Source organism: Triturus cristatus, chromosome 6, assembly GCF_964204655.1.
Source record: "Triturus cristatus chromosome 6, aTriCri1.1, whole genome shotgun sequence".
In the NCBI taxonomy this organism is placed as follows: domain Eukaryota; kingdom Metazoa; phylum Chordata; class Amphibia; order Caudata; family Salamandridae; genus Triturus; species Triturus cristatus.
The window spans coordinates 1,769,072,120-1,769,093,655 of record NC_140589.1 but is presented as its reverse complement, the minus strand read 5'-3'; the positions used below and the strand labels follow the sequence as shown (position 1 = coordinate 1,769,093,655).

Here is a 21,536-nt window from a genome sequence, read left to right as displayed (position 1 = left end):
ATAGTTCTTTAAGTGGGTAAATGTAAGAGCGAGTCAGTAGGTGGATGAATGGATGCACAAATCTAAGAATGAGCGCCAGAATGCTTGTGTGAGGACTTCTTGAGTGCTTAACCCTATCAATAACTGAAGACGTACTTACTTTTATAAGCCTGACCAACTGGCATTGCCAATGCTTGATTTTCTTTTGGGCAATAGAGAGATTGCCTGCATATAGTGATCAATCGCCCTTAAGTTCCTTTATGTCCATTCATCATCAGAGTTCACCATGGACGCCTAGTTTTCCTATGCTCTGTTCATGTTCTTTTGTAAATCCTGGGGATGGCAGCAAGGGGGCCGTTATTCTCATATAATGCCTCCAGGTTATGGAACTAACCATCTGACTTTTCGGAAATCTCTTAAAACATGGCTCTTTCCCTAATGCTGTTTGTGGTTCTCTCCGTATGTGCGGTTACTAGCGCTGGGATGCCTTCGGGTAGCTACGCGCTTAAGAAATGCTATATTCATTCATTCACTTACAATATGTGTATATCTTGGCTCTGGGAATAACAAACAGACAATGCAGCATGTTGGTGAAGGTGACTTACCGGGTTGTCTTCATCGCAGGCCTTCCACTCTTGGTAAAGATCGCGCATATCCACCAATCTGTTTTCTAGTTTCTCCAGTGACCAGATCTGTTTCCCTTTCCCCTTCCTCCTCACTTGGATCGCGGGTTCACTAAGCATAGCACCACGCTGCGACAAACAAAACCATGTCAAGGATTTTTAAAAGCGGCTTATATGAACTATAAAATTAAATACTAAAATGGTCTCAGGAGCAATAGCTATTAAACGGCTATTAAGGGTTACTGATGACCAGTTTTTAAAAATATATATTGTATTTGATGTCTTTACATAGTGCAACTTCACCTACGATCATTGCAGAGAGCTTTACATAAGTAACAATGGGTAAAGGTATGGATTAATGGATTACCAATATTGCAGTTATCAGAATATCTTCACAATAATATGGGAGTCATATTACAACTTAAATTAGAATTTAGCATCAAAGGAAGATTTGAGACATACAGGGTATTATGTTACAGAGGACAGATAGGAGTAAAATCAGTTGGAGAAGGGGAACGAGAAGAGGAAACAAAATAAGGAATACATGTTTCGGGACAAATTAAATAGAAGAGGAAAGACCTGGGGATCAGAAGAGGAATGAGACTCGGTAGAGGACAGAGTTTAAACAGGTAGGATTCTAGTTGGTTAAAGCTTTGAAGGAGATCTTCAAGATGACGGGTCTTCTGGTGGAGAGTTTCAGACAGATCAAGCTGCATCAGAGGACTGGGAGCAGCTAATTTTAATGGGCAGTTGATTTATGATGACAGAGAATAAACTATTTTTGCAGAAATGTGCTATTTGATGGGTTGTGTTACTGTGGCACAGGGACCCAAATCCAGACTGGACCTCACATGATCAAAAGGCTTTAAACTTTGCATTTAGCATCAGTGCACTATTTGTATATTCAATACCGTAATGGCTATATGACCAGAATAGTCTGTGCACGGATAATAGGAATTCACATTGTTTTGGAACTTATAACAAACTGGTATCTTTTACAACTGTGCATTTGTGGAAACAGCAAAAAATACATGGGTCAAAATAAATATTTCCAGGCCGTTAGAAGCCTGTGGATTAAACACACTGGTAATCTGTACAACTTTCCAATACAAAATTAATTTGAAGCAAATTTGGTTAATCTGCAAAAAAATGTAAGGAAGTAGCCACTTTAAAATATGTCTGCAAACCTTCCATTCTTAAATGTTTTACTACTGGTGAATATTTAGTGCACCATCAGATCTTGCTACGTCATGCAAACAATTGCCACAATTTTAGAAGCTTTTGATATTTTGCGGTTTCTAAATGTAGTCATTGTGGTCAAACTGCACATGTTCATGTTCTCAGGGCTTAGGTTAAGAACATAGCTAGAGTGAAGAATGAGGACACTCTTGAGGATTGAGGTGATGGAAGCCCATAAAATTATTATGATAAATGTGAACACATTTTTGATTGGGAGCGATTCCAAGGAAAACTTTTAAAGTGCTAATATAACATGACGGGAAGTGCAATTGCTAAAAATTATTTCTCAATTCTTGATCAAATCAATACAAATTTCCGAACACTTGAATGCAAAAAAATTAAAAAGAATAATCATGCTAACCTATTGAGAAAATGAGTACCTAAGTCTTTATATAAATCTAAGTTCTGAATGAAAGTGCGTGAGCACTTGGAAATTAAAAAGTGCTAATTTCTTGAACAAAATACACTAGATCATTAGATTGGACCCATAGAAAAATATCTGGCTAAAACCTTCGTTTAGAAAAGTTATGGAAGCATTATCCCAAAGTGTGTCAAACACTTGAAATAACATGTGGCAAACTAAGGAAGAAAAACTTGCTAAATAGTTGAAAAACAAGCCCAGTCTCCTAAAAGAAATTGTCAAATTTCAGAACGAAAACTAGCAAAAATAGCAATTCTCTTACAAATACATGCCAAATGCATGGGCAAGAGACTGTTTCCCAATGCAAACGCCATTAGAAAACGCCGTTAAACATGTACCAGGTAGTGAAGAGGCCAAAGGTGTAGTGTGGCACTGCGGTGCCATCCATCTGTTTCTGTGAGCTAGAGTAACAATGTGCCATGATGCTCTGTTTGTGAACAGGGGAAGTGTTCTCACCCAAATGAGTTGAATTCAGCTCTTCAAGGAGATCCGCACTTAAAGTGCACATACAAGAAACTGAATACCAGCTGAATTACATTTCCTACAAAAGCATTTCACCCCTTACTGTCAATCATCAATAGTTTTATGCAGTTTTTATCGGCAGCGTGCCTCCAATCTTTCTATAAGACGTGCTTGGAATTGACAGGAAATACTTGGTCATCTTTTAGTCATGTATCATTCTGTCATGCCAGTCATTGTCACCAACGGGTTATTATTGTGACAGAAGGGCCTACATAGATCCTAAAATCCCATGATAATAGGGTTTACGTCTCACCTCAGTGATGCTGTTGAGCAGTGATGCTCACTCTTGAAGGTTCCCCAAGGTTGAGAGGAGGAACTGAGCAGGGCAGGTGTTCTCTGCATTCACCTTTTCCACCCTAGATCAAACTCATCTCACTCCCTCTTGCAGCCAAAAACTAGTTCAAACCTACTTTAGTCTTTCTCTTGGGCATCACAGGCACTAGCCTGCATGGCGGGCAGCACATGATCCATTCGGTTGGCACTAGAATCATCCTACTGAAAATTTGAGCAGTGACACCTCTTGGACAATGTAAAGCTCCAACAGTCACAGAGCTAGAGATCAGACCCAGCATTGCAAAGCAGCTCCCAAATACACAATCCCTAACTGGACATAACGGATGGTTTACAAACAGCCTGGCAAGCGCTGGCAGTTATTTACGGATAATCATCCGGCCCCAAAGTAACTGTGAGTAGAGTTATTCTTCACATCTCAGATGTGTACCTTTCCTGTGTAACAATAGCCAAAGCTTTTCTGCATTACTCTGGAATTCTAAACAAAACCTACGGACTGCTCGGTTTCAGTGAAGTTTGTTGATGAAAATTAAGTTTCACATTTCTGTTGATGACCTTAGAACTGTTGTCCAAACCTTAGTGCCACATTGCTTTGCTGGCGAGAATTCAGTCTTGACTGTGTTTGACATTACCACTCTTAAATCCATAGGGATATTCTATTCCGCAGTCAGAGCGCTGGTGGGTTGCTTCACTGTCTTCCTCTGGCAGAATACATTTTAAGTGAAGTTGGGTAGTTTATAAAGCAACATCACCTGACTTCTAAGTCTAAAATTGTCGAATCTCTCAAGCTACTCTTAAAGCCAATCAATACGAAGACTGGCCTACTGATAACGCCTGCAGTTGCTTTCTGGCACATCTACTTCCTTGTGGAACTCTTTACCCCTTGGTGTTCAAACTGTACCAAACTACCATCTGTAGGAAAGTGGGTTTCTGTTGCAGTACACACACTTGCCCCCACACTTTTTGCCAGACTACTGATGCACTTTTTCTTGGTGTGCCCTGGGTCCCTGCCAATCAGGTGCCCAGGGCATGTGTTCCTTCCCCAAAAATAACCCAATTGGCATCTCTGGCCACAGGTCAGCCCCTGGTAAATAGTACCACAGGTACCCAGGTCACTGTGACCAGGGAAGACCTCTAAGGGCTGCAGCACTTATTGTGCCACCCTTAGAGGCCCTGTACCTACACACACACACACCTACACACACACTTTGCAGCCTGCATGGTTTGTTGCAGAACAAAGAAACAGGGATGTGTGCCATGCCTACAACCCACTGTCCTGGCATAGATCAGTCACCCATCTAGCTGGGTGCCCTATGCCAGTGGTGAGGGTACAGGTGCATGAGCCCTGTACCCCTACAGTGTCTAAGTCCATTCTTAGGCATTGTAAATGCAGTGCTGCCATTAAGAGGATATGGTGCTGGGAGCTTGTCATTACGAACACCACAGCACCGTAATGGCTACACTGAAAACTGGGAAGTTTGGTATCAAACTTCTCAGCATATTAAACACACACTGATGCCAGTGTGGGATTAAATGAAAAATGCACACAGAGGACATCTTTGAGATGCCCCCTAAAAAACGACCAGCCTCTGGTGGGTTTCCTGACTGGTACACACCAGCCTGCCACCACGAGACATGTTTCTGGACCCCTAGGGTGGGAGCCTATGCTCCCTGAGCCCAGAAACAAAGCCTTTCCTGGGAGGAGGTGTTCACACCTCCCCCAGGCCAGAAGAGCCATCTGTGGCAGGGGAGCTTCAAAGGCCTGGCAGCCTTTGTAATGCGACCCCCAGCCTCTCCTGCTATCAGGAGCAGGCCCCCTTCCTGTCTCCCCTCCCTTTCGGCAGGAAGACAGGCAGGAAAAACTAGCCAGCCCAGGAGGTGTGCCCACCTCTGCCAACTCCACCCCTCAGGTGGGGGAGGCGAGGTGAAGCCCACTCTCCAGTGCTCACCATCTTGCAGATGACAGGCACTCCCCAATCAGGACTAGGGATTGTGCTCATTCCCCCACGTGGGGTGAGCACACCAAGGGTGTAGTCACCCTAAGGTCAGTAGCCCATTGGCTACTGACCTCAAGACCCCTAACACGCCCCCAAATACAGTATTTAGGGGGCAGCCCTGAACCAAGAACTCAGATCCAGCCTACCTACAAGAAGAAATGGAGGACGATGAGCCGTGCAGAGCTAACAAGAGGACGACGCCCACTGACTTGGCCCCAGCCCTACAGGTCTGTCTCCCCTCGAACCTGCTCCTGCAAAATCCCGGCGTGTCCAGCATCCAGCAACCTCAGAAACCCCGGAGGACCTGCCTGCCTTCACTTCCCGGACTGTTTCTCCCGTGAACACTGGACGTATTTAAACTGCTGCTTCTGGTGCCAGCCAGAGACCGCAAATACAGCCCACTCTGCACCCGCCAAACCCGGCCCGAGCACGAGTAGAAAAATAACATGAGGAGGTCACCCCGATGATCCTGACCCAAAGTCCGGCGTCCCCTGACCTGCCTCAAGCCTCCAGCCGACGCCTGCAGCCTAAATCCAGAAGGCCCCCCCTAATCGCACCAGGAGCTGGTAAGAAGATCAGACCCTAAAAGGCACCCCTGCACCGGACGCCCCACGGCCTTGTGTGCCCAAACCGACGGTGCCTAGCCAACCCTTAACTTCCCAACTTACCTATCCAAGTGGTGGTCACACCCACAAGTCCTTCGTCTCCCTGCCTGCAGTGCTTTTTCAACCTAGAGGTTCTCCATAGAAAACAGGGTACCCGATGTCGAAACAGCACTCTGCAACCGACCGCCCCAGTGCCGCTGAGGGTGCACTTTTTGTGCTACTTTGTTTCCCCTTTTTGCCCTGACCTTAACCCTAGGAACTTTGCTCCCACAACCCAGTGGCCTGCTTGCCAGCAGCCACCAACCGGAGGCCCCCTATCCCCATTGGATAACATTGGGCCTCAACACTCTGTACCTAGTGCCACTGAGGGTGCAACAACAGTGCATCACTGACCCTGGGAGACCCCTGAGCCTAACCCCAGAACCTTAACTCCCACAGCCGTTTACTTACCTGTGAACCGTTAACCTGTTTTCCTCCCATAGGAGAACATTGGCACTTTTTCTCCAAAAAGTTTTTAAGTATGGAGTTTTGAAACCTAAAAATATTCCTTAAAAATCTCACAAATAACCAAAACGTGTTTACTCACCTGTTTTTTTTTTTAATTGACATGTTTTTATTAGGGTTTTGCATTCGTTACATTGCATCACAAGAAACATTCACTGGTAAAAGCGTTAATCATTGTCCCAGAACTTCATGGACCTTTTCGTAAGTTATAGTGTGTGGATGCTGCAGTCCATTGATTGTTGAGATCTTCTGAGAGGGCTCGAAGGATCTGCCCCCTATAGGTCGGTCCTATCTGGCTCCCCTGCTTATCATCCCGATAGTGCCTGCAACTTCCGTCACGAGCAGGGTCAACCTTACCTCCCTAGCTAGGTCAGTGCAGTGGTCTCTTCCGTCCCCGATTCCCTATCATGTCATGTAACTAGGACCTCGGCGTGTAACCGCCAACTGGGGCTATTGCCGCCTACGGGGCGGCTTGGGAAGGGCCTTTGGGTGGGAGTAAGGCCCAGAAACTGGGTAGGGGGGGGGGGGGGGGGGAGGGAAGGAGGCAGTGTGTGAAGGGTGGGAGGGGGAAAAATGGGTGCGGGATCGGCGAGTGAGAGGGTTCCGTGGTAGATTATGTATGGACTGGTGGTACTGACATGCGGTGTGCTCTGGGGTACGTCGCCAGGAGGGGGGGGGGGGCGGGCCCACCGTCCGGCGCGTAGCGGGGGGCTGAGTCCATATTCGCTCGCATGTCAAGGTAGGCTACTTGACTTATGGGTTGCCTGTGTCCTCCGCCGATCCGGGGCGGTCGGGGGAGGCCGGCGAGTCCTGGGGGATGGGTTGTGTCATGTCCGGGGCTTCCCCCGTCGCGCATGTTTGCTTAAAAAGGATGAGGAGCTGTGCCCACTCCATGGAAATCGGGCGTTTGCGAGCGCCCTTCGCCTCCTCCTCTCGTAGCAGCTCCTCCTCTGCTGCTCCCCATTTAAGCACCGCACCCACCCATGCCGGACCGGACGGTCCCTCTGGGGCCCTCCAATGCATTGCTATGTTCCTCTTCGCGAGGAGAATGGCCAAGGAAATAAACTTCCTTTGTGTCCTCGCGGATTTCCTCCTTGGGGTTATTCCCAGCGCACATTCCTCCCAGGTGGAGGCGGTCTGGATGTCAGTCGTAGCTCGAACGGCTCGGTGTATTCCTCCCCAGAAACGTTGTGTGGAAGGACAGGCCCAAAACATATGTTTGAAATCGGCGTTCACTTGACGGCAGCAGGGACTTTCGAAGCGTGTATCGGGGTAAAACCGGTGGAGTTTGTCCGGAGTGAGGTATGCCCGATGTAGGATGTTGAATTGAATATTTTTGAATCGCGCGTTCCTGGACACCTTTTTGGGGGACTCCAGGGCCTTATGCCATTCCGCATCATTAAATACTCTGCCTGCATCGTCTTCCCACGTTTCCCGAAGTTTGTCCAGGGATACGTCCGTTAGCTCCCGGATCGCTTTATAAAGCCAGGTGATGAGGTGGCTGCCTGCTCCCATCCGCAGCACTGTGTGTAACACCGGATGCGTCGGGGGTTCCCTGTCTTGCGGGTGCCAGAAGCGGCCGCCACTTTCCAGCAATTGTCTATGTTTCAAGAATTTCCCCTGAGGAAGGTCATACCACTCCATCAGTTGTGCGTACGTCCTCAGTTGTCCCTCTTGGAACAGCGCTTCCACCTCTGTGATCCCATGGTCCGTCCACACTTGGAGGGCCCTCGCGGTGTAGTGCCCATCCCGTTGGGGGAATCCCACAAGGGGGAGTAGAGGGGAATAAAGTGGCTGGTCCTTTGACATACGGTGGATCCTCATCATGCATTTGCGCGCTATAGCAACCTGAAGCGGGTGCGTGCGCGTCGGTTTAGATCCCGGCATGAGCAGTCTGCGGATCGTCGGCAGAGGCAGTCTGCCTCCCTCCGTGATCGTCTCCCCTACGTGTCGCTCCACCGTCCAGTGGGACAGCCACTGGAGCTGCGCCACGAGGAAGTACGACTCAAAGGACGGCGCTCCCAGGCCTCCGGCTGTCGTGGGGAGGTACAGCGTGCGCAGCGCTACTCTATGTCGGCCGCCCCCCCATATCAGGGCTGTCAACAGCTTGTCGAGTTCCCGAAAGAAAGAACGCGGCGGGATGACTGGGAGGTTTGCAAAGTAGTAGAGCATTCTGGGGACCATGATCATTTTTTCTAGAGCAACTCGCCCTATAGGTGCTAATGGTAGCGTCTTCCAAAACCCCACTGCCGAACGCAGGCTCGTTAGTGCCCCTCGGTGGTTTCCTTCGAAGAGGTCCCTGGGGGAGTGGTATAGGCGTACCCCCAGGTATCTGGGGGCCGTCCCATGCCACCCGAGCGTCCGATCGCCCAGCGTGATCTCCAGGGGTTCCGCGTGGGTGCCCAAAGGGAAAATGGATGATTTTTCCCAGTTGACTTTGAGTCCCGATATTTCCTCGTATTCCCGTAGTGTTGTCCAGATTGACGTGAGGTCGGCTGATATATCGCGGACGTATATCAGTAGATCGTCTGCGTATAATGACACACAGTGGGTGACGTCCGCTATGGGTATCCCCCACGCCTCCCCCTCCCGCCGTAGCCGTATGGCCAGGGGTTCCATCGCCAGGGCGAAGAGGAGAGGGGAGAGAGGGCATCCCTGCCTGGTCCCACGAGTCACCGTGAATGGCGCCGATACCAGTCTGCCGAGTCGCACTCTGGAGGTGAGGCCCCCGTATAGCAGCTGAGTGTAGGCCAGCAGCGTAGGCCCGACGCCCATGTGCCTCAGGACCTCAAATAGGTAAGGCCACAGTAGGGTATCAAACGCCTTCTCCAGATCCAGGACCAGACACGCCGCCCGCGGATAACGTTCTTTCGTCTGATCCTGGATGTGAAAGAGGCGGCGCAAATTGTGTGAGGTGTTACGCCGGGGAACGAATCCGCATTGGTCCGTATGTACCAGTGTGGGGAGTATTTGACTATAGCGGTCTGCCAAGACTTTCCCTAGGATCTTGCAATCCGTGTTCAGGAGCGTTATTGGTCGGTAGGAAGCCGGGAGCACGGGATCTCTGTGCGGCTTCAAGAAGGTCACCACTATCGACGTTCGCATCGATTCCGGGAGTATTTTGCGGGCTACTGCCTCTTCGTATATGGAGACCAGTCGTGGCGCCACCAGTGTCACGAACTTGTGGTAGTATTCAATCGGGAAGCCGTCCGTGCCGGGCGCCTTCCCGCGCGCTAGGGCTCTAATCGCTTGCTTTACGTCTGTCGGTTTGAGTTTTTTGTCTAGGTCCTTCCCGACCGCGGGGGGGATCGTGGGCAGGGACGAACCGTCTAGGAAACCGATGAGGTCTCCCAAGGGTCTAACCCGTGGGGACCGGTACAGGGCCGCGTAGTACGCGTGGAAGATGTGTAGGATATCCGTCTGTGAACTTTTGAGTTGCCCGTCCGGAGCCCGGAGTTCTGTGATTGGGTGTGGTGCTGCGTCCTGTCTGGCTAGCCAGGCCAGGAGAGATCCCGCCCTGTTACCATCTTTGTGTGTCCGCGTCGCCTATGCCCGAAAGTTATATTTGCGCAAGTCTCGCAGCGCTGTTGCGTGGGAGGATTTGGCCGCTGCTTGTTGCGCCGCAGTGGCGTCTCCCTGATCCGCCCTCTTGGAGAGTTCCGCGAGCTGGGTTTCCGCCACCTGCAATGTCCTGTCCAACACTCTCCTGACCCCGATTACTTGCTGAATGCAGTGGCCTCTAGCGCTCACCTTAAATGCGTCCCATTCAGTGGACCGCGTGGATGCCGTGCCGTCGTTCTGTCTAAAGTGGCCCTGCATATAGTCTTCAAGATTTTGGCGGAAGACCGGGTCTGTGAGGCATTTCCGGGGCATCCTCCACGTGGGGATCGAGGGGTGAGGGGGTCTCCACCGGAGAACTGCGGTATGCGCATCGTGGTCCGACACTATTCTGCCTAGGTAGTCCGACTCCTGTACTAAGGGTAGGAGCGACATTGAGCAGAGGAATCTATCGAGACGGCCCCTCAAATCGTGTGGGATCGAATGAAAGGAGTACAGTTTCGTGAGAGGATGGCGAGTTCTCCAGATGTCTGCTAGTATCCATCTGTCCGCCCAGCTGCGGAGGTCTGCGGCCTGCTTGTATGCTGATGAGTGGGTTGGTGGGGGGTGTGAGCGATCCAGGTGTGGGTCTAGGGTGCAATTGTAATCCCCTCCCAAGAGCCATGGGACCGATGTGTGGTGAGCCAGTGCGTGTGTAAGTTTGCCCCAGTATCCTTCCTGTTCTATGTTGGGGGCGTATATGCTCCCTATCAGTAGTTGCTGACCCTCTAATAGTCCCGTCAATATTGCATAGCGGCCCTCCCTGTCTACAAGTCTGCTCTGTTCCTTAAACGGCACCCCCGGCCGGACCCAAACTAGCGCGCCCCTAGCGAATGCAGAGTAGGTCGTGGCACATATTATGCCTCGCCACTTTTTCTGTAGCCGGTCTGCCTCCCCCGCCGTCAGATGCGTTTCTTGTAAGAGCGCTACCTGGGCCTTTTGTCTCTTGATGTAGGCATAAACTGAATATCGCTTGCGGGCGGTATGCATTCCCCGGACATTAAGTGTCAGGAATTTTATGTCCGTGTTAGAGGAGTTGTGAGACGTGTTGTGGGAAGTCATGTGAATACGTCCGTGTTGTATTGTGGAACCCACAGTCGTCCCGTCTGACCCCCCGCCCGTCTCCTACCTTCTGTTTGCGTACCACATCGTCCATAAGGGTTGCCTTGCCCGCTTCGGGAGTGGTGGGGAGGGAACACATAGGGTAGGGGGGTGAACTGCAACAACGGTGGGAAACAGTCCCAATGCTGGGGGCGCATCGTGCAAAGCGATGAGTCCAAACTGGTTGCTGTAGTGTAACTTTAGTTCGTAACCACGTGGGTAGTGGATCTGGCGGCTGCCAACTCCCGCTCTGGCGGCTGCTCGTGTATCGTTGATGTCTATAAATGTCCTGCCCGGTGTTGGGCTCAGTGGTTGTTCTGTTCCATGCGGTCTGTAGGACCGTGCGTGCTCGCTTCGTTGCCGACCCGCTCTGTGGGTCTCTTGTCAAATGAGTGTGTCCGCTGTCTGGGGGGTCACCACCGAGGGGGTCAACGAGCCATCCCGCGATCCCGGCGTTGCACTCTGTTCGTCATCCGAGCTAAAGATGTGAGGGCCACGCTCCGAGTCCGATCCTTTGTCCTGGGGACTCAGGGTGGCCACCGCCTGGAGGGCCCTCCGACGTTCCGCGATAATCTGTGCGAGGTCCGGGGAGCTGGCGGTGGTAGTTCCGGTCCGCACGCTAATCGGCGCGGAGGGGGTCCTCCGGGTCTGGCGGCCCAGGCGCCCAGGTGTCATTTTCGGGCGAGGGCCGGGGCCGTCCCCGGATTGCTGTGCGTGCTGTTCCACCCATGACGCCGCTTCTCCCAGGTCCGTGAAGAAGTGCGCCTCCCCTCCATAGGTGATCCTGAGGCGGGCCGGGAAGAGGAGCGCATATTGGATGTTTTTCAGGTGCAGGGCGCGCTTCACCGCCAGGAAGGTGGCCCGTTGCTGCTGGACCGCACGGGAGTAGTCAGGGAACAACATAACTTGTTTGTCCTCTAACTGCAGTCGTCCCCGCTGTCTGGCTGCCCGGAGGACAGCGTCCCGGTCCTGATAATGAAGGAGTTTCAGCAAGAAAGGTCGCGGGGGCATGCCCGGTTGTGGCCGGCGGGCTGGCACCCTGTGGGCCCTTTCCACGGAGAAAAACGCGGTGAGAGTGTCTGCGGGCGTGAATGTGGCAATCCAATCTGAGATGTATTTGACCGGATTGGGTCCTTCGATTCCTTCCGGCAAATTCATGATTCGGATATTGCTCCGTCTGGAGCGCCCTTCTAGGTCATCTGTCTTATTCTCCAGAGCCTTTATCCGAGTTAGTAGGTCTTGGAGCGTGTTGTCATGTTTCTGCACCTGCGGTTCCAGCGTTTGGAGAGAGTGCGCGCCTTGCGCGACCTTGTCCGCTAACTTCCTGTGGTCATCGCGTAGGAGGCCCAGGTCTGACGCCAACTCGCCAAACCTCCCCTCCATTGCCACTCGGGATTGTTCAATGGCTGCCAGAACCTGGTCCAGTTTCTTGGATGTGGGGTCTTCCTTGACGGGCTCGGTGCCCTGAGGGGGTCTCGCCGGCGTTGGCTCGGTTGTTCTGGGCTGGTGTGGGGCTGGCGGCATCCCTGCCGTTTTTTGACGGCCCATTATGCAGGGGGGGGGGGGGGGGACGCTCCCCGCGCAGGCGGATATGTCCGCTCACCGGTGTCCACACTCTGACTGGCCCCGTAGTTGCGTCACTCCAGGGAGCTGTCACCTTCGGGCCACGTCCCACCGCTCCTTTAGAAGGCACGCCCTGTAATCCTCAGCTCGTGGACATGCCTGGCTCACGGGACGTCGGTCATTTCACGATGTTCTGGGGCCTGCTCTGTTCTACGTGTGGAGGTGCGTAGTCCGTGATTGCTGGTCCCCAGGAGAGACAACCAAGTTCGTCTCTTTGAGGCTCAGGGATTCCCCCGCCGAGTCACACGCCCCCGGTTGGCCATCCGCAGCCCGTCTGGTCTCGTTGCGCTAGCGCCGCCGGCCTCAGAGACTCCTCGTATTCCCTGGCCCGTCGGTCCCTCAGTGTCGGGGAGGCGTGCACGGGTGGGCCAGTCCTCGGCTGGTCCTCCGCAGCCCGTCCGATCTCGCTGCACTAGCGCCGCCGGCACCAAGGACTCCCCACATTCCCTGGTCCGCCAGTCCCTCTGAGTCGATGGGGTGTGCACGATTGGGCCAATCCAGCTATTGTGCGCTTCTAGGGCTCACCTCTCTTTTCCGCTGGTGTCCCCGTCCAGGTCGTCGCGCATCTCCTGTCGGCCGGTCACCGGCGTCCGCTTAGGTCGTAGACTGGGACTCCCGTTTCGGGTCCTCAAGGATAGCGGGCTGTTCCTCCTCACCCCTGCTCACCGCTCCGCTTCTTGACAGCGCATGTGGGGGGGGGGGGGGGGAAGGAGTCCCCCGGTATCTCCCTGTAGTGCGGTCCACTTCGCAAGGCTGTCAGCTCTCCGGCGATTATCCAGCGCGGCTTCCCCCGTTGCGCAGTCACTGGGGGGAGGGGATCCGCGGTCTCCCGCCTTTCCGCTCTTGGAGCCGTTGGAGCTCCCGGGTCGTCCCCTCGGAGCCTGCCCCGGCCCCACCGTCGCTGGGCACTCACATGGGCTGCTGCGACCACCAGCCGGGTCAATCTCGGCTCCTGGGTCGCCTCGGTGCCTCAGTCTCGCCGCCTCTCCTTTCCAGTCTGTCCGCCATTTTGTGTGCGGTCTGCTTGCGTCCGCGCGCCGGGCTCCCGGCACCGCTCCAGCCCCGATCTCAGGGGTCCGACGCCGGTCAGGAGTGTCGCCACCGTTGTTGGGCACTGTCCGTCACTTTACAGGGTCGGTGGACGCCCAGGGCAGGTAGGACTGTCCATTACACGGGCCGCCGAGCCGGAGCTTCAGAGAGAGGAGTCCGCCATCTTGGCTGGCTCGGCCACGCCCCCGTGTTTACTCACCTGTTTGCAGGAAATGTCCCAGTGCTGAATCTAGGTATCCAGCACTGAGTTAGAAAAGTAATGTGAAAAGTAACTTACCAGCAATTTACTGTAACAGCCCATTCATTTCAATGTACTGCTCCAAAAAGTTTTTAAGTGTGGAGTTTTGAAATCTGAAAATATTCTTTCAAATTCATGCATATAACCAAAACGTAATTACTTACTGTTTCCAGGAAATGTCCCTGTGCTGAATCTAGGTATCTAGAACCGAGTTAGAAAAGTAATGTAAAAAGTAACTTACCTGCAATCTACTGAAAAAGCCTATTCATTTCAATGTACTGCATTTACTAAGTGTTGCATACTACTGCTCCCCTGTAAATCAAAGTACAATTCCTATTGCATTTTTCAACTGTTCTTTATCCAGCAATTCATTACTGAAAAGTATTCAAGGCTTACCTGTACCAGGCTTGCTTGGTTCTAAAAATAAACAGTATATTTGTATACAAAAACAATTGGCCTAGAGTTCAGTTCTTGAGAGTTTGAATTCATTTACTGACTGAGTGTGTACATCAAATGCTTAACATTGTCCTCTTATACTGCCTTACTGCTCGACCAAGCTACCACTATTAGAGAGTAAGGTTCTATCTAACTTTAAACTTTGCCTACCTTTTGGGACTCTTGGACTCTATACACACTGTACCTCACTTTGGTGCAGTATATATAGAGCTATTTCTTACACCATCCTTTCAACAAAAAACTGAAATCAGCTTTCAGTCCAGTCATTAGTAAAGTTCCTTGAGATGTCTATTTTTGCATTTTAATTTCTGTTCTTCCATTTTCCATTGTCCGTGCTTTATATTTTGTAAACACCTAAATTGCCTGGGCCATGCTCAAAGAAAGTAAAACATTTTTTTTTTTTTTATGTTTTTATAAAACTAAAAACTTATCTTTAGCAATCTCAAGCATGCTGGGTTTTAAGGCACCAGCATGTTGAAAATGTCCCAAAGGCTGGTAATATCGTAAACTGTGAGCGCTGCTGCAGAGATGGTTACAATGTACATATATCTGAAAAATCCTGAATGGAATCAGTCTTTCGAAAATGAAAGTACTTTGAAATTCTGATTTCTCTGTAGGGTACGCCTTAATAACTAGAGTAGAGGGATTCTTGTTTATCTGCTAATGCAGTTCACTTGGTTGGGAACCAGTGGCAGAGATTTGAATGCAATATGCACCTCAAAGGTTCCAAGGTCAGCAAAATATCTCTGTGGTCAAAGCACTACTGCAGACAACCATATGCAAAATACAGCTCCAGGTCTCAACACACTGTCATGTTTCAACACAGAACAAGGAGTGATGCATATATTTTTGCACGGTGCATTCTACTGTTACAGTGACTCCACTTTTTCTCTGTGCCATTCTATTACTGCTGCCAGGTGTACGATCTCACTTTCTACTGCCCCCTTGCACCACCTCCCTTTTATAACATAATATGCACAATTCATAAAATCCCATCGCTTCCAAACATTTGCCTATGTTGCTTATTTATACATCACAGCTCAGTAAAGCACTCTCGTCTGAAGATGTGGAGCTTAAACCAGCAACATATTTTGATAAACACTTATTTAGGCAGTAACACAAAACTTTTGTTAAGAAAAACTGCTTCTAGAGTTCTTTCTATACACCACACAATTATTCTACTACAAGGTCAGCCAAGATCTCAAACAGCATTGTTGTCAAACCAACTGGATAAGGCTTTCATGAATCGTCCTATTACCTTCCTGTTAGCATTGAGGCTTGATGCTGGGATCTGCAGCGTGATCTTGTACTCGGTCCTCTTGTCCATCTCCTCCGCGATGAAGCTAGCCTCCCGCACGTAGAGATTGGCATTGACAATCTGCTCTCTGAGCTTCCTCAGGCTGTGGTTTAGCATCGCCTCTCTGGAGAATAGACAAACATCAATGCATCCATTGCATCACGATACATAGGCAGAGGTATAGACTTCCTTAACAAAAGGCATCAAGTGCCCAATGGCTTACACTGATTGACAGATGTTCTAGCATCACAAAATGGATACACAGATGCCTGCAACAACTTGCTTATTTATGAAACAAACCACCCAGTGATGGGTTCAAAGCAGAAGATGATACATCTCTTACCTATACTTTATTGTACAGCTGGCTCTACATGTGTGTGTAATACAACAGCATTTTCACTTACATAAGGCTCATAAAAATAGCCTCTTCCATTACTATAGATTTCCGTGATTCAAAGCCATTCCCTTAACATCAAGTTAGAGTTACTACTGTTAAATATGTACGTCTTGCTTCCAGAAATAGCATCTAGGAATGCTAGTCACACAGCATGAAGACAGACTGTAAGGCTAACTTTGCTTTTATGAACTCTTTGAACATCTTTTATTTTTAAGATTTTATGTTGAAAATACATTGCAAAAGTAAATGTTAAGGAACACAACATTTATACACAATTACTTCAGACTTCATTGTGTAGAATATACATGTAACAGAACCATCTGGGGTCATGAGATAATTCGCATTCTATTCTGCAGATGTATGCCATAAGCAAGGGACACGGTTGAAGGTTGTCAAAAAGATGTGGCAAAGGTTGATAAATGCGGTAAAAAGGGGTTGCACACCTGCAGCAGTCTTCCCAAATACATCCTCATAGATGTAGTTCAGTGCAGTCCATTGGCTTGGAGTTAGACTCTTTCTAAATTCACTCACAAATTCAAGTAGAACCGGTTCTGGATGTCTCTTTAAATATTTATATTTCATACTTTTCTTTCTTGTCAGAAGACAGCAGTCTACTGTATAAATGTTAGTATGACTGTAACATCTTTACTTGCAGCCCATTCACAAATGGCACAGATTTGTGTTAAAAGGCCCAAAGACTCCGGAACTGTTACCCTTAAGTATGTTTATTTTAGGTAACATGTCCTAGGTAAAATAAAGACAACAAACACGCCTGCTAACCACTCCTCTCTGACCTCATCAGCTTCGCAAGCCTGTATTTTAAGTCTAACACGCTCACAAAGGTTCCAAGGTAGCAGGGGAAGAAAGGCATAACATTTCTTTTTATTATTTATCCATAGTCAATGTACTCAAAGGTTCAGTACACTAATTGAGTCAATAACCAAAGTAACAATGAGAACCTAATCTTCACGTTTCCTAGGAGGGGGATAAGTCAACCATAAAACAAACTTAGGTCAAAGAACTTTTAAAACTTTGCAAACATTTAACTAATAGATTACTTCAAATACAATCTAGGGTCAATGTTATCAGTGCACCTATTAATCCTCTGCTTGAACCAACTTGGCCTTCTCATTCAACCCAATAACATTGTTTACCACATTTGTGCTGATCACACCCAGATACCCCTCCCACCTCAACGTCCTACCACACTAGCTCCCCTCTGACCCCACCACGCTGCATCTCCCCCCTCCACCCATCAGGCTCTAGTCTCCGGCCAACGGCGAATCCCCAGGCTTCACCCCCTCCTCGCCGCCCGAGCTAACACTCAACCATATCGCTCTGACACTTTCCAACATTGAACTGAATCTCTCAACCGTTCAGACGGAACGTTTGAAAATCAGAAGACTTCACCGCTCTGAACAACAAGGCCCTCCTCAATCAGAATGGCTCCGCCTGCCCTTGCCTCACTCGCCACTCCCAACATAACCTCTGGAAAACTATTCCCCTCAACAACAGGTCTTCTAAGCCGCATCGTGCTAGAAACGGTCTCTCCCCCTCTGCCACTACGGACCTATGCAACTCTTACCTTCCCAAATCCCTGGTCCCTGAACGCACCCCCCATTTCTCCAACATCCCAGTGATTTTGGGAACGAGCAGAACCCCCTCCTCTCCCATCTCGCTCAGACCCCCAAACCAACTTATAACCATACACTCGTGCACTACCGCCAAAGCCAACCCTAAGCCCCTATAATGCATGCTCGTTAACTGCCATTCGGCTGTCCGACATGCAACTGAAATATCCGAAACCGTCCTTAGTGAATCCATCGACCTCGCCTTCCTTACAGCAACCTGGCTTAATGACCACTCAACGGCCATCCTTGACCTACTCATCCCTCCGGGCTACTCCATCATTAGGAAAGACAGAACAGACAGAATTGGAGATGGCCTAGCTATTGTTTACAAAAATGAACTGCAACTCTCCTGTGTTAAAAAACTCCGGACACTTAACCTTTGAATACCTTGGCGCCAAACCCACTATTCAGGGTTCCCCCCCCCCCCAATTCGCCTACAAAACATCCACAAACCTCCGGGTGATTCCCTTCCCTTTGCTGAGGAACTATCTGACCTTCTTTCTCAATCCTCTCTCTCTCCAACTCAAAAAACCTCTTCCTTGGAGACTTTAACATCCACTGGAACCATACTGCTGACCCCACAGTCACCCATCTCTTTAATCTTCTAGAAATCAATGGCCTTGTTCAACTTTGTCACACGCCCACCCACACCAAAGGTGCCACTCTCGATGCCATCATATCCAACAATGACCTGGCTTCCATCTCCAGCATACTTCCCATTGACTGGTCTGACCATCACCTCATCCTGTTCAAGATCGAATCCACTCCCCTCCCCCCCCTATTAAAAAACACCTACCCTTGAAATGGACCAGAAACCTCAACCAAATCCCTCCTGGCGAACTTGAGTCTAAACTACAAGCTCAACTTCTTCTCACCCCTCTCTCACAAGACGCAAATGAGCTCACCGAACTCTTAAACAAGACCGGCAGTGAGGTCATAGACCTCCTTGCCCCTCCCAAACTAAAAAAGCAAAGAACCAATCCATCTAAAACTTGGTTTAACTCTGATCTCAATAACAAAAGGCTAACACTTAGACTGACTGAAAGATCTTGGAGACAAAACCCCTGCGCCGCCCACCTTGCCTGGCTAGATCATCCTATAAAAAACACATCTTCAAGGAAAAGGCCTCCTTTTTCTGAATACAACTCGATCGGGCAAAAAACAGACCCAGAGAACTATTCAACATTGTTTGCAACCAAACTTCCACAGCCCCACCTTCCCAAACTTACTACCTCAACAAATAGATGTGAGGAAATTGCCAACTTCTTCTCGGATAAAATTGCCAAAATCGATCAGTCCTTCCATCTAACTGAGATCCCACCCAAATCCCCTCTCGTCGCTGACAATACACTAAACGATCCTCCCGTCTTAACTCTGTCTCCTTACCCTTCCACTCCCCCTCTCGCTACTACCCCCCAGAACACTGCCTTTCCCCCTTGCAACTAAAAAACTATGCATCTTGGTCTAATTATGACCCCGTGACTGAGCTCGAAGTCTTTAACATCATAACCAAACTTAAACCGTCCTCACACACCAAAGACCCTATCTCCTCCAGTCTTATCCAGAATCTCAACCACATCATCGCCCCTTATTGGACCAACATCATCAACACTTCCTTCTCCACAGGTTGTGTCCCGGACTCACTTCAACTCAGTCAAATCACGCCTATCTCAAAAAATCCCACCTCAGACCCAAATGACCTGAACAACCTCCGCCCTATCTCTAACCTACCTCTTCTGTCCAAAGCCATGGAAAAATGTGCTCTGCTTCAACTAGATAAACACATTAACAACTTCAACCTGCTAGACCCCTTGCAATCCGGCTTCAGAAAAGGCTGCAGTACGGAAACCGCCATGCTAAATATAATCGATAACATCTACTCTTCCCTTGACAACGATGAATTCTGCCTACTCATTCTCCTTGACATCTAGGCTGCCTTTGATACAGTCAACCACAACTCCCTTCTCAACTCACTCAAGTCCTACTTTGGCCTTAACGATAAGGTCCTTAAATGTTTCACCTCATTTCTCCAACACAGAACACAACAAGTCAAAATGAACGACTGTCTATCCAACCCCTCACCAGTTTCCCTAGGCGTCCCCCAAGGATCTATTCTCTCCCCTTCACTCTAACCTATTTATGGAACCTCTTACCCACATCCTGAAACAAGCAGGAATCAACTACCACCTCTATGCTGACGACACACAATTGTACTATAAGATTAGGTCTCACGCTGATGTACTTCATCTTAACCATACCTTAAACAAGATCCAACACTGGTTCCACTCCAACCATCTCAAGCTCAACCCCAAGAAAACTGAAATCATCCTCTTCTCCCCTAAAAACAACAGACTCCCCATCCGAACCTGGGTCTCTGACCTCAATGCAGTCAACTGCTCGCTCTCTTTGTCCAATTCAGTGAAATCTCTTGGTTTTACCGTTGACAAAAATCTAATTCAACGAGCTCTCTTCATTCTCTGTCACCTGAAGAAAATCAAACCCTTCATCCCATCTGAAGATTTCAAATGGGTCGTCCAATCCCTGGTACTCTCAAAAATAGACTATGGGAACGCTATCCTCACAGGAACCTCCAAAGTCCACCTAGCCCCACTTAGATCTGTGCTCCACCTAGCAGCCAGGCTGATTACTGGCTATAAACGTTTTGACCACATCTCCCCAGCCCTGAAGGCTCTCAACTGGCTTCCCACCGAAGGTAGATCCTCCTACAAGACAGTATACATCTCACATAAAGCCCTGCACCAGAGTGCCCCGCTATACCTCACAAACAAACTTTAAAAAGCGGGCATCTCCAGAACGATGAGGAGCACAAACACTTTCCTCCTCATCCCCCCCTTATTCAGAAAGAAAACCACTCAATCTCGCTCCTTCTCTGGAAATGCGCCGATCGTCTGGAATGCCCTCCGAAAGGAATTGCGATGCAACCCCTCCTACATTGCCTTAAAAAAAGACCTTAAACTGCACCTCCTTGGCAAATACTGGGGTCCTTAATCAGACCTCTGACCTCCTCCGACCCTATCCTCCTCCACTTCACTCCCTCCCCTTCACCTCTCCCCTCCCCAGTCTAACTCCCCCACCCTACTCCCACCTCCCTTCCCTCCTCCCTCTTAAAACCCCGCCCGGCTGACCATCCCCCCCCCATCTGTTTTTCCCCCACCTATCCTTTTTTCTCAAATTTCTACCTCACCCACTGCTCAGCCCTGAATCTCCCCCCCCCCACCACTATATAGGTAAATGTATCTGATCTTGCTATGTCTCTGTTTATTAGACATTAATGGAAAGTTTATTTTATATATTGTTTATACTGTGCTTTATGTAATCCTGTTTTTACGCACACGTAAAGAGCTCTGATACCCCCGGGTCTAGCCAGCGCTATATAAAATATTTCAAATAAAAAAAAAAATACAATAAAATAAAAGTTTCACCTAGGGCTACAGAAAGATCCATAAATAAGGAAAAGTCAAGAAGAAGCCCTGTCACATGTTTGGTGCTGTGCAAAACAACGCCACTTTCTCATTCTATTCAAAAGAGAAATGTCTTCTTCAGTTACGTCCAGAATTCCTTCCAATCAGTTTTCCAGCCTTTTGATCCAATGCAAAGCCTCACAGATTACAGCTAGTGAGAGCAACCGGACAATTTTCTCTTTCATCTCCTCTAATCATCCAGCAACACTCTTTCACCAAATGGCACCAGTGAAAAGGCTTACTTTAACCTTTGCCTTCATCGTGAGAGCCTCACCCTCCGTATGTATGTATATGGTATTCCTATAGCAGAGGAGTGCAGTACAGGGTCAAAGACAAGCATACAGTCAACGAGTAATAGGAGAGGAAGCTGGGTTGTGGTGATGTAGTGTTCTTTAAAGATGTGACTCTTCAACTCTTTCCTAAAGTAGAGTAATGCTGGGGGGTTCTGATTGATACAGGGATATTGTTCCGGATCTTGTGTGA

General features: G+C 49.2%; 1 protein-coding gene across 1 annotated transcript in view; it reads right to left on the bottom strand.

Moving 5' to 3' along the window:
* Positions 1–21,536, bottom strand: part of KIF13B (kinesin family member 13B) — a 712,974-nt gene that overhangs the window by 267,629 nt on the left and 423,809 nt on the right. Inside the window, exons 18-19 of the mRNA XM_085613040.1 lie at positions 15,505–15,667; positions 585–731 (exon numbers count right to left, since the gene is read on the bottom strand). Coding sequence (XP_085469166.1) covers positions 585–731; positions 15,505–15,667 — 310 coding nt within the window. The remainder of the gene's footprint in view (positions 1–584; positions 732–15,504; positions 15,668–21,536) is intronic.